Source organism: Heloderma suspectum, chromosome 1, assembly GCF_057233095.1.
Source record: "Heloderma suspectum isolate Gila_16-S chromosome 1, 16-S_ref, whole genome shotgun sequence".
Lineage (NCBI taxonomy): Eukaryota > Metazoa > Chordata > Lepidosauria > Squamata > Helodermatidae > Heloderma > Heloderma suspectum.
Window position 1 is genome coordinate 301,424,287 of NC_139458.1, and position 12,204 is coordinate 301,436,490.

A 12,204-nucleotide genomic window follows, 5' to 3' on the forward strand; every position below is an offset into this window, starting at 1 on the left:
GCTGAAGTAATTAGTCCTATTTCCAAAGAGATTACCATTTCATTCAGCAGCTATTGCTAACCATTACTTGTTTCAAACCCCTTCATGGATCACTGCCTTCTTGTGGCGAAGGGGCTTGCGTAACTCAGTGAAGCCATAAGCTATGCCGTGCAGGGCAACCCAAGACGGACAGGTCATGGCAGAGAGTTCTGACAAAATGTGGTCCACTGGAGAAGGAAATGGCAACCCACTCCAGTATTCTTGCCAAGAAAACCCCATGCAACGTATCACAAGGCTAAAAGAGATGACGCCGGAAGATGAGCCCCTCAGGTCGGAAGGTGTCCAATATACTACTGGGGAAGAGCAGAGGGTATTTCCAAGTAGCGCCAAAAAGAGTGAAGCAGCTGGGCCAAAGCCGAAAGGACACTCAGCTGTGGATGCGTCTGGTGGTGAAAAGAAAATCCGATGCTGTAAAGAACAATATTGTTTAGGAACCTGGAATGTCAGATCAATGAATCAAGGTAAGCTGGAGGTGGTCAAACATGAGATGGCAAGATTGAACATTGACATCTTGGGAATCAGCGAACTAAAATGGACAGGCATGGGCGAATTTAATTCAGGTGACCATCATATCTACTATTGTGGGCAAGAATCCCTTAGAAGAAATGGAGTAGCACTCATAGTCAACAAAAGGGTGGGAAAAGCAGTACTGGGGTACAATCTTAAAAATGATAGAATGATCTCAGTACGAATCCAAGACAAACTATTCAACATCACAGTAATTCAAGTCTATGCCCCAACCACTGATGCCGAAGAAGCTGAGGTTGATCGGTTCTATGAAGACCTACAACACCTTCTAGAACTAACACCAAAAAAAGATGTCCTCTTCATCATAGGGGATTGGAATGCTAAAGTAGGAAGTCAAGAAATCACCGGGATAACAGGCAGGCATGGCCTTGGTGTACAAAATGAAGCAGGACAAAAGCTAATAGAGTTTTGCCAAGAGAACACGCTCATCATAGCAAACACTCTTTTCCATCAGCACAAGAGGCGACTCTACACATGGACATCACCAGATGGTCAATATCGAAATCAGATTGATTATGTACTTTGCAGCCAAAGATGGAGAAGCTCCATACAGTCAGTAAAAACAAGACCTGGAGCTGACTGTGGCTCAGATCATGAGCTGCTTCTTGCAAAATTTCAGCTTAAATTGAAGAACGTAGGGAAAACCACTAAACCATTCAGGTATGACCTAAATCATATCCCTTATGAATATACAGTGGAGGTGAGGAATAGAGTTCAGGGATTAGACCTGATAGGCAGAGTGCCTGAGGAACTATGGACGGAGGTCCGCAACATTGTTCAGGAGGCAGCAACGAAATCCATCCCAAAGAAAAAGAAATGCAAGAAAGCCAAGTGGCTGTCTGACGCGGTTTTACAAGTAGCTGAGGAAAGAAGGGAAGCGAAAAGCAAGGGAGAAAGGGGAAGATATATCCAACTGAATGCAGAGTTCCAGAGAATAGCAAGGAGAGACAAGAAGGCCTTCTTAAACGAACAATGCAAAGAAATCGAGGAAAACAACAGAATGGGAAAGACTAGAGATCTCTTCAAGAAAATTGGAGATCTCAAGGGAACGTTTTGTGCAAAGATGGGCATGATAAAGGACAAAGAAGGCAGGGACCTAACAGAAGCAGATGAGATTAAGAAGAGGTGGAAAGAATACACAGAAGAACTATATAGGAAAGATCTTAATGTCGCTGATAGCCATGATAGTGCGGTCACTGAACTTGAGCCGGACATCCTTGAGAGTGAAGTCAAGTGGGCCTTAGGAAGCATTAGTAACAACAAAGCTAGAGGAGATGACAGTATTCCAGATGAGCTATTTAAAATCCTAAAAGATGATGCTGTTAAAGTGCTGCATTCAATATGCCAACAAATTTGGAACACTCAACAATGGCCGCAAGACTGGAAAAGGTCAGTTTACATTCCAATTCCAAAGAAGGGCAATGCCAAAGAGTGTTCAAACTACCGCACAATTGCGCTCATTTCAAATGCCAGCAAGGTTATGCTCAAAATACTACAAGCTAGGCTTCAGCAGTATGCGAATCGAGAACTACCGGAAGTACAAGCTGGGTTTCGAAGAGGCAGAGGAACTAGAGATCAAATCGTCAACATTCGCTGCATCATGGAGAAAGCAAGAGAATTCCAGAAAAACGTCTATTTCTGCTTCATTGACTACGCTAAAGCCTTTGATTGTGTGCATCACAACAAACTCTGGCAAATTCTTAAAGTGATGGGAGTACCAGACCACCTTACCTGTCTCCTGAGAAACCTGTACGAGGGTCAAGAAGCAACAGTCAGAACCAGACATGGAACAACCGATTGGTTCAAAATTGGGAAAGGAGTACGACAAGGCTGCATATTGTGGCCCTGCTTATTTAACTTATATGCAGAGTACATCATGAGACATGCCGGGTTAGATGAATCAGAGGTCGGAATTAAGATTGCTGGGAGAATTATCAACAACCTCCGATATGCAGACGATACCACCCTAATGGCAGAAAGCGAAGAGGATCTAAAGAGCCTCTTGTTGAGGGTGAAAGAGGAGAGTGCAAAAGCTAGTTTGAAACTCAACATTAAAAAAACTAAGATCATGGCATCTGGCCCTATCACTTCCTGGCATATAGAAGGGGAAGAAATGGAAGCAGTGACAGATTTTACTTTCTTGGGCTCCAAGATCACCGCAGACGGTGACTGTAGCCATGAAATTAAAAGACGCTTGCTCCTTGGGAGGAAAGCTATGGCAAACCTAGACAGCATAGTAAGAAGCAGAGACATCACCTTGCCAACAAAGGTCCGTCTAATCAAAGCTATGGTTTTCCCAGTAGTAATGTATGGCTGTGAGAGCTGGACTATAAGGAAGGCTGAGCGACGAAGAATTGATGCTTTTGAACTGTGGTGCTGGAGAAGACTCTTATGAGTCCCCTGGACTGCAAGGAGGTCAAATCAGTCCATCCTAAAGGAAATCAACCCTGAGTGCTCATTGGAAGGACAGATACTGAAGCTGAAGCTCCAATATTTTGGCCACGTAATGCGAAGAGAAAACTCTCTGGAAAAGACTCTGATGCTGGGAAAGACGGAAGGCAAAAGGAGAAGGGGACGGCAGAGGATGAGATGGCTAGATAGCATCACCGAGGCAATGAATATGAACTTCAGCATGCTCTGGGAGAGAGCGCAGGACAGGAAGGCCTGGCGTGCTATGGTCCATGGGGTCACGAAGAGTCGGACACGACTGAACGACTAAACAACTTGTTTCAAAAAACCTTTTCTTCCACAAAGCCATCTCTCTCTCTCTCTCTCTCTCACACACACACACACTAATCTTTAAGCCAGTTGCCATCACATGTTTCAAAAATGTTTACATTTCTAATTTCCCACAATTAACATTAAAGTTTTTTAATTTCAAATATGCCATCTAAAGTGCTTCAAATGAAGGGAAATTAATTCTTAATTATCCTAGACACTTGATTTTGTAAAGAAAAACTGGTCTTTTGGCACCTTTTTGAAAATAAAGGCATTCATATGTACATCTGATCTGGACACATTCCCTTATCATGCATAAGGTAAATGCTAGCGAAAATGTCCACTGTACCATGAGACAAATTTTAATTTCAAGGGTGATATCAAATTCTCTTCAAGGTAACTTTCGCTCGAGACATAAACATCTCCTCCCATAAAATGGATTTCACTGAAACACAGCATAAGGCTCAATCTAGCAACAAGCCCCAATGAAACAAATGGGAGATGCACAAGAGCGTGACCAGTTCAATGGGCCTTGCATGGGACATTGCCTGCTGGACTGTTCCCACAGCAAAGTATTGTGGGAGGATCTGAATGTGTCTGTCTGACTGAAGAAATGGGTCCCCCAAGCGGTTCTTAGTTTATAGAATGGGATATGTTGGGACTCAAGTAAGCTGAATGAATGTCCTATGAGCTGGAAATAGTACTCCTTTCCCCAAAAATATTTGAACTGAACAGTTACTACGTGATCAGGAAGGAACCTCTGTACGTTCTGGCCAGGTTGCTAGACTTATCAAAGCAGCCTCCCCAGAAGGGAGCTGGGGAAGTGTGAAAGCTTCTTTGCGCCTGCAATACATACAACGTAACATATAATATAGCCATATTCGGGGTGATTCACATGACTCTTCTGCCTCAAGAGAAAGGGAGAAAGACTACACGGATCATCAGAGTGTGCAACTGCTTCACATACGTCACTGTGGGCGCTTATTACACCATGGGCACATGCAAATACTCATGGCTTTCCCAGGTCTCTATGCTGCTTCTTATACATATCCCTACAGAGTTGAATACCAATCCCTACACTTACCTACCATCATCTACACTGGCAATAGATGGGCACTTTTATAGGTGTTGTTCAGGCGTTAAGTCGTGTCTGACTCTTCGTGACCCCATGGACCATAGCACGCCAGGCCTTCCTGTCTTTCGCTCTCTCCCAGAGTGTGATACCTATACCTATACTTTTATAGGTACAAGGTCACTTAATGTTACATAGGCCCTGCTGCAAAATGTCTTCTGTACAGAAATACTGACCCGGTTCACATAATCATGGTGTCCCACAGTGAGCTGCAGTGTGTGCTGGGTGGAAAAGAACCGTGGGGGGGGGGGGGGATGGGAAATTTTAGAAAAATGGAAAAATAAGCAATACTTATTTTTTTTAGCGCTCTTTACATATCTAAAGTCACTTTTTTGCTTTAAGACAGCCTTCCCCAACCTAGTGCCCTCCAGATATTTTGGACATCAGCTCCCATCAGCCTCAGGAAGCATGGCCAACGGTCACAAATGCTGGGTCCAAAACATCTGGAGGGCACCAGGTTGGGGAGGGCTGCTTTAGGAACATAAAGCAGTCTTTTTGTTCCTAAAGTTATTTTATATATGACTTAGTATGAGTTTAGCTCATAAAGTTATCATTATATTTTAAAACTTTTAAAAGTAAACTCAGTACAGTTGTAATTGTTGTCTGAATGGATTAGAATGACATTAAATGACGGCTACAGCATCAGAAACACAGGACTTTATAGAACAAAACCCAAGCTGTCAAGAATGCACATTTACTGTCAAGAATGCACAGTGATGACTCTGCTCACATGTTGGGAAACTGAGCATAAATGTCTATCAAGAAAATATACCTTAGATCAATAATTTTAGTAAGGAATGAAAGACTAACTATGCTGGGAAACTTACAGAGAGGATTAAAAATATTTTCCCCTATGGCTTCATTATTTCCAGACATTTTACACCTCTAGTCTTTCTATAAAATGTTCTTATTACATATTTTTAGAAATCATTTTGGGGGAGTAAAGACTGGGTAACAATATATAAATACTTTGTCTTAAATTCTAAAAGAAAATATTTCATAATCCAAAGCTGTTCAATTTTTCGAATTGTTCAGAAAAAGAAAAAAAAACAGTCCTCAGGGAAAAAACGGGGAAAAAACATTTTCACCCGCATTTTCCCTTTTTTTTCCCCCAGGCCTTCACATCTTTAATTTTGGGATTGTCATCTTTGTCACTTTCTTTATTTAAAGGTGGAGCTTGGGCCATTTCCCTTAAAATCAATTGCACCTGTAATTTTATGTTTCTAAAATCTAATAGAAAGTGGAACCATTATAAACTTTCATCATGTAGCTATTTCACCCAACCCCTTTTGATCTGTGCTAATGCGTCAGCTGTACTCTCCAGGAAGACAATACTTTAAAAAAAAACACACACACAAGAAAATGTGAAATAAGACTGTTCATGTCAAGAGGGTTTTTTACGCCCTAAGATTATGACAAAAAGTAGAATCTGATTTGAGCTGCTCTAGAGGATCCCATTCCAATTCTAAGGAGCAGACTTCTGCATTCATGCTGTCTCAGCAGCAGACCAATGGAGTGAACCAATACTGTGCCAGATGGAAACGAGTTCATTAGCGGAGCAGACATGCCCTTTGAGATAAGAGCATTTCAACTCTCATAGTGCATGTGTACATATCTTCAGATTTAAAAGAGGGAAGCAGTGGTTTCAAAAAGGAATTAAAATAACAGCACCTTATACTGGCAACTGCTAGGCTTGACTAGGGTAGTGTCTTTTCCATGAAGCTACTATTGAACCATGTGAGTGTGAAAATTGGTATAACACTAATCATTTTAACACTTGAGCCAGTCCACCGTTAATGACAGTTCCTGTGCACTGAGGGAATTGTACAGGGAAAAACAGCCTTGTTTCTCCCCTATCCTGTGGCATGCAGACATGGACACATCTGGAGGCACCAGACACAGGGTGTTACAGGGAATGGGAGGCATGTAAATACCCCCATCCCCAGAATGGCCTGATGTGCTGAATTTCCATGCACCATGGGCAGGGGGGAAAGCAAAGTTCTGTAATGGGGAACCCTCTGTACATGAGCACTGCGACCTGAGATGGCCTGGATCAAGGTCTTAGTATTCACATAATGCTCTTTTGAGTGTTTGAAATGTTGAACCAATTACCTCATTGCATAATTACAAGGACCTGTAGTGTTGTAGCTAAGATACTAACCTTTGGACCAAGAAGTCAAATCTTACTTCTGCCATCCATTCAAGATGCACCTTAAGCAAGCTGCAATCTCTCAGCCTCACTCCCAGCCACCCATTTTGAATATGGAGATAATAACACTGACCAGGTTAGAGGGTTTTTGTAAAGGTCAGAGAAAATGGCCCTGTTTACACGTAACACTAAGCCATGGTGCTTGGGGAATTTCTGGTAACCACAGTGTCAGGAGCGCCCTTGCTGCCTTCTGAAATCCTCAAGTAGCCAGAATCAACACGCAGACTATATGGCTCGTTTCTAAGGCTTTATTTCCATTCAACCTAATAACTCTTACAGATGCTAATTGCCTGAGCCTAATGAGGGAAACTTAAGAGAGCTACCTATGAGGGGTTTCTAGCCTTAGTGAATCAGTTGGTGTCCGTTTTGAGGGAAAAGGCGGGAAGCCTCTGAACTTAAGGGCTAGGAGGCGAAAGTCCACCCCTTTCCTGTGGGGCATCAGGGTGCAGCTGCTGACATCACACCAAGTGGGCTGAGCGCCTCCTCTCGGCACCCTCAATCTTCCACTTGTCCCTGCGCCGGCGCCTAGCATCCTGAAGCTCCAGTTGTCCCTCCCGCCTGCCAGGGTCTCTACCACTCTCAGGAATGTGACAGGGGGGGCTCTCCCTCTGGCGGCACCTCTGAACAGTGTGCGGGTTCCTCTCCCACGGTTTCTATCTCCTCCTCAGAATCAGAACTGCTTTGGGGCTCTATGGGCTCCGATCCAACCCTGACACACAGTATCTTAGTGTGTCATGTGGCTGGGAGAGAAAACCACATTCTGTGTGGTTATTAAACCACCATGGGTGTCAGGAGCGCCCTAGCTGCCTCTTGCAGTCCCCTCCAATAGCCAACTTAGGACACAGACAACGAGGATTCTTTCCAAGGCTTTATTCCTTTATTACTTTATGACTCTTACAGATACTAATCGCTAGCAACTAAGTAAGGAACTGCACTGGGGATAGATAGCAGAGTAGCCTAAGCTCCAGGTAAAGCAGTTGGTCCCTGTTTGAAGGGGAACCACGGGAGGACTCTGCACTTATGGGCTATGGAGAGATCCTCCCTCTTACCCTTGGGTCCCCGGGACGTGACCGCTGTTTTAGCGCCAAACGAGCGGAGCGCCTCCTTTCGGCGCCCTCCATCTGTCGCCGCTCCCTGCATCTGCGCCGAGCGTCCAGCAAGCCCCCCTCCAGCGCTCTCTCACTGCCAGGGTCACCATCTCTCTCAGGAATGCTGGCAGGAGGAATCTCTGCCAGCTGCTGTGCTTGTGAGAGATGAGCGAGCTCCTCTCCCATGGATTGCTGTTCTTCCTCAGAATCAGAACTGCTCTGGGGCTCTATGGGCTCAGTTTCCACCCTGACAATGGGTAACCGCCCCTGCAAAAGGGTTAAGGGGCTCCAGGGAGACTTATGTCCTCTGTCAGGCTCTCTGGTGGTTAAAACAGGCTCTGGAGGACCTCCAGGCCATGACCATAGAGTCTGCCAGCTACAGCATCCACTACTGCGGGCGACACTGTAGTCACCATAGACTTTCTTGACGGTCGTGTGATCATTTGGGACAACTGAGCAGCCACTGGGAACCTGTTCACACTGCGGAGGACATTGGGTTACGAACAAACCACTCCAATAAGAATCTATGTAAATCTGTTTATCTTACATTATGTATTGGATCACAGGCATGTTTTTTTTTCCCTTGACTGTGAGAGAGATTTGACAGAGTACACAAAACATTATGAACCTGACCCACCCATGATAGATGTACCATTAGTTCAGTGTACTAGTAGAAACCTTAAGACTTTAGCCAGAGATGAGGTAACCTACTTGAGCGCTAATACTTAGCCAAGAGAGCCAGTGTAGTGTAGTGGCAAGAGTGTTGGACTAGGAGCTGGGAGATCCGGGTTCTAGTGCCCACTCAGCCACGGAAGCTCACTGGGTGACTTTGGGCCAGTCACACACTCTCAGCCCAACCCACCTCACAGGGTTGTTGTTGTGAGGATAAAATGGAGAGGAGGAGGATAATGTAAGCCGCCTTGGGTTCCTTGCAAGAGGAAAAAAGGTGGGGTATAAATGCAATCAATCAATCAATCAATCAATCACAGAAAGAATTGGTGGAAAGCGAAGGAAGGAGTCACACTTGCCTCTTGCTTTGTTAGTTTTGCTGCATCCTTGCCTTCAGCACCCTCTGGAGACTAGGAAGGAAATGATACAGTTAAATTAGTTATATTGCACTCTACTTAAGGCAGACAATCAAGACACATTGGACAAAAATTAGAAACCAAAAACTATCCCTCTAAAACAGGCAGTGGCCCATTTTGTGCACAACGGTAACCCAGGTGTTGTTCTTTTTTTAAATGCTGGGGGTTATAGTGAGCGAGCCAGTGTGATACTGCATGCAGCAATACTCCCACTTGGTTCCTCCTGACAGTACATACGACTAAACAAGCTAAACATAGAGTCCCAGGCTTGGTTAACATTACTCCAAATCCTGAACCCTGGTTTGTCTCTCCCTTGACAAGCCAGAGTTGTAACTCAAGAACAAACTCTGGGTTATGACTTTAGCTTGTCAGGGGATAGAAAAGCCAGAGTCAAGAGCTTGTCAAGGGAGAGACAAGCTGCTGGCAGGAATATCTAAGTGGGAGTGATTGAGCCACATGCATTAGCATGCTGGCTCACTCACAGTAACCCAGAGTTTTAAAAAGAAAAGAACACTTAGTTACCTTTGCAAGCAAACCAGGCCAGTGAAATTCCTCGTATCCTATACTGATTTCCAATGCTTCTAAGAGTTTTTCTGGGGCTATTTTTATTAATGACTTTTGAAACAGTTTTATAAACTATTTTTTAAACTGCAAAATAACCTTTATTGGTAACTTCCAAGAGAAAAGTGTAATGTAACCTTGACTGCATGGCATAACATTACAGTCACAGCTTACACAGTTTCTAATATACACATTTTCATCAGGGATAGCTTGACATTGCTAATTTTAAAATGTCTCTGAAGTTGGCTTTCAATTTCTAATTAAAAGTACCCTTGTAAATTGCTTAATAAAACAACACATTATTTTGAATGCTTTCAGCATTTTTCTAGTTAGATTTAACAACAAACAGATACAATAAAAATGCCTGTTAAATCCTTTACTGGTAGCCCAGTACATCAATTGTATTGTCCAGCACTGGAGTGGGGTAGGGAAGTGAGATTGGAAAATGTGTTTAGACTTCACTCAATACCAGATAAGCATTCAGACAAGAAATACACAGGCTAAATATGTAACTCCCTTGTTCACATGACAGAAGCAGAACATCAGTTTAAACAAAATGGAAGATTTACAAGACTGCCTTCACATCTTAAAGGCAGTGCAGAGTTCCCAGTCCATAGTCCCATTACTGAAACCTCATCTCTACTAGCCTTTCAGGACAGCAAGAATCAGGCTTTTTACAGATTACAGAGATGCTAGAGTGGCTTCCTCATAGCCTGCAAACCTCGGTGACAGTTTCCAGCTGATTAGCAAGGGGCATTCATAGGCACTTAAGGGGGTGGTTGTGTGAAACAGTTAGCAGTTGGTAAGAGAAAGGTATGAAGAGGAGTCTTGAGACTTAACCTAAGAAGGATGTAGAAACCCCTGGGACAGAATGCTTCTCTTCCCCCCACCACAGATTTCACTATTAATTAAGAGATTCACAAGGCAGAAAAGATGAACAAGCCAAAATAAGTCAAGGAAATTATTTTTCAAATTCATCCTGCACCTAACTTAGCTAGGCAATCATGTCACCACTACTCCCCCAACACAAGTAATCCCATGGCAAACTGCTTTAGACAGGGACTGACTTACACCTAGTTTACAGTTTTCTGCTACAGAGACGCCAATGTTTGAACAAAGTGAATTCAATTAGCTTTCTGTTAGAAGCCACAATACTAGAAAGTGAGCACATCATTCTTTTAAACTGATATGCTGCAGACCCTGAAATGCTTTTGCCATCGAAAAAATATAATACAAATTAGAAGTAAAATGTCATCAGAAGAAGAATCAGCGTCAGCTTTTAAGTAGAACAACCATTCCATTACATAGGTACAGTATTTCAGTTTATTTTACAAGTCTCTATAAAATGGAACTGAAGAGAGAAATAATGAGAAAAAAGTAATCAATAGAAGCATTTTGAGAAGGGAGAAGGAGGCAGCTTAGACACATGCATGTACACCCGTTGATTTCTCATTGCTTGATTACTCAACCTGAGCAAGCCTGCAATAATGAAAGCAAACAACATATCTTATTAGTGAAGCCATGAAATGAGACAGATGTAGCCTGCTTTACAGATGCTTGCTCAGAAGTAAATCCCAGAGTTGAGTAGCATTTAGTCCAACTAAGCATGCATAGGGCTACAGTCTCATTATCATAAGCATATTTTCCTGGTTGTCCTCTAGTCAAGATAAGTCGACAATGTTTCCCACTTTCAGTGTTTTGTCATGAGCCCCTGATATATAAAATAAGATTAAAGAATAAAAGGAAAAAAATAATCAAGTTCCTCATTTTCAGTCTTCACCAATCCATTCTGGTTCATTTAAAGACTGCTAGGGAGAGAATAAACATTCAGGAGCAAAACTCTAAAGAGAAGGGGCTCTACTGGAAAAATATTTTACATTCTTACATTATTAGTTACATTAATATTGAATTGTTTTCCAGCCCGATGTTCAATGGGCTGAAAAACAAATCAAATGCATAAGCATTGGCATCACATTTCTTTGCATCTAAGAAAAGTTGCCTGGTACGCTTTCCTGCCCTACTGTAAACATTCTGGGTGATATCCAATGTTACACGACTGGAAACCAACCTCACGCAATGGATCTTTTCCTTTCCCTCCTCCCCCTGTCCCCTCTCTCCAGCATATCAAGGGGATCTACTGAACTTTGTGGAATGTGTCTTACAGGACTCAGTGGGAGGGGGAATCACTCAAATTGGGAACCTCATGCAAGTGATGCAGGATTCCTCCATGTGACTTTGGACAATCCCCCACCCACCCACACACTGCAACCCTGAAAGATACAGCTCACAATGTTCAGTAGCCCCTACCCCCATCCTTAACATTTTGCAGCTTGTTTTCAAGTAAAGATGCCATGGAACAGAGTCTTAGGCTGCAGTCTTGTGCCAAAATCACTGAATTCATATAATTAAGGGCAACAATGCACCCTTTAAGGAAAGGATTTCTTCAAAATAATGTTTTGCTATATAGAATCTAAATCAGGGGTAGGCAACATGGAGCCTATGGGCACCAGTGTGTCCTTGGACACATTTCTTGGTGCCTGCTGATGTGCCCTATCCCTCCTTTTAATTTTTTTAAATAACAAGATATCTTACTGGCAGCTGGCATTGCTTCAAACCAAACTGAGGGCCTTTGGCTGCTGCCATCTATATTCCCTATGAATGCTTTTGGGCCACATGTGGGACTCAGAGACATTCTGAGGAAATGAAGATAACGGGTGGCTGCAGACCGATGCTTTCATCTGCAGCATGCCCATTATGTGGTGGTGCCCAGGACAGTTTCTCAAATTGCCAAATGTGCCCATGGGCCTAAAAAGGCTGCTGTCAAAGGCTCCTTGGAGGCCTCTC

General features: G+C 43.2%; 1 protein-coding gene across 2 annotated transcripts in view; it reads right to left on the minus strand.

Moving 5' to 3' along the window:
- HMGN3 (high mobility group nucleosomal binding domain 3) overlaps positions 1–12,204 on the minus strand; it is a 51,052-nt gene that overhangs the window by 19,792 nt on the left and 19,056 nt on the right. For both annotated transcript variants that reach the window (XM_084826959.1, XM_084826960.1), the window contains exon 2: positions 8,743–8,793. In XM_084826959.1, coding sequence (XP_084683085.1) covers positions 8,743–8,793 — 51 coding nt within the window. The remainder of the gene's footprint in view (positions 1–8,742; positions 8,794–12,204) is intronic.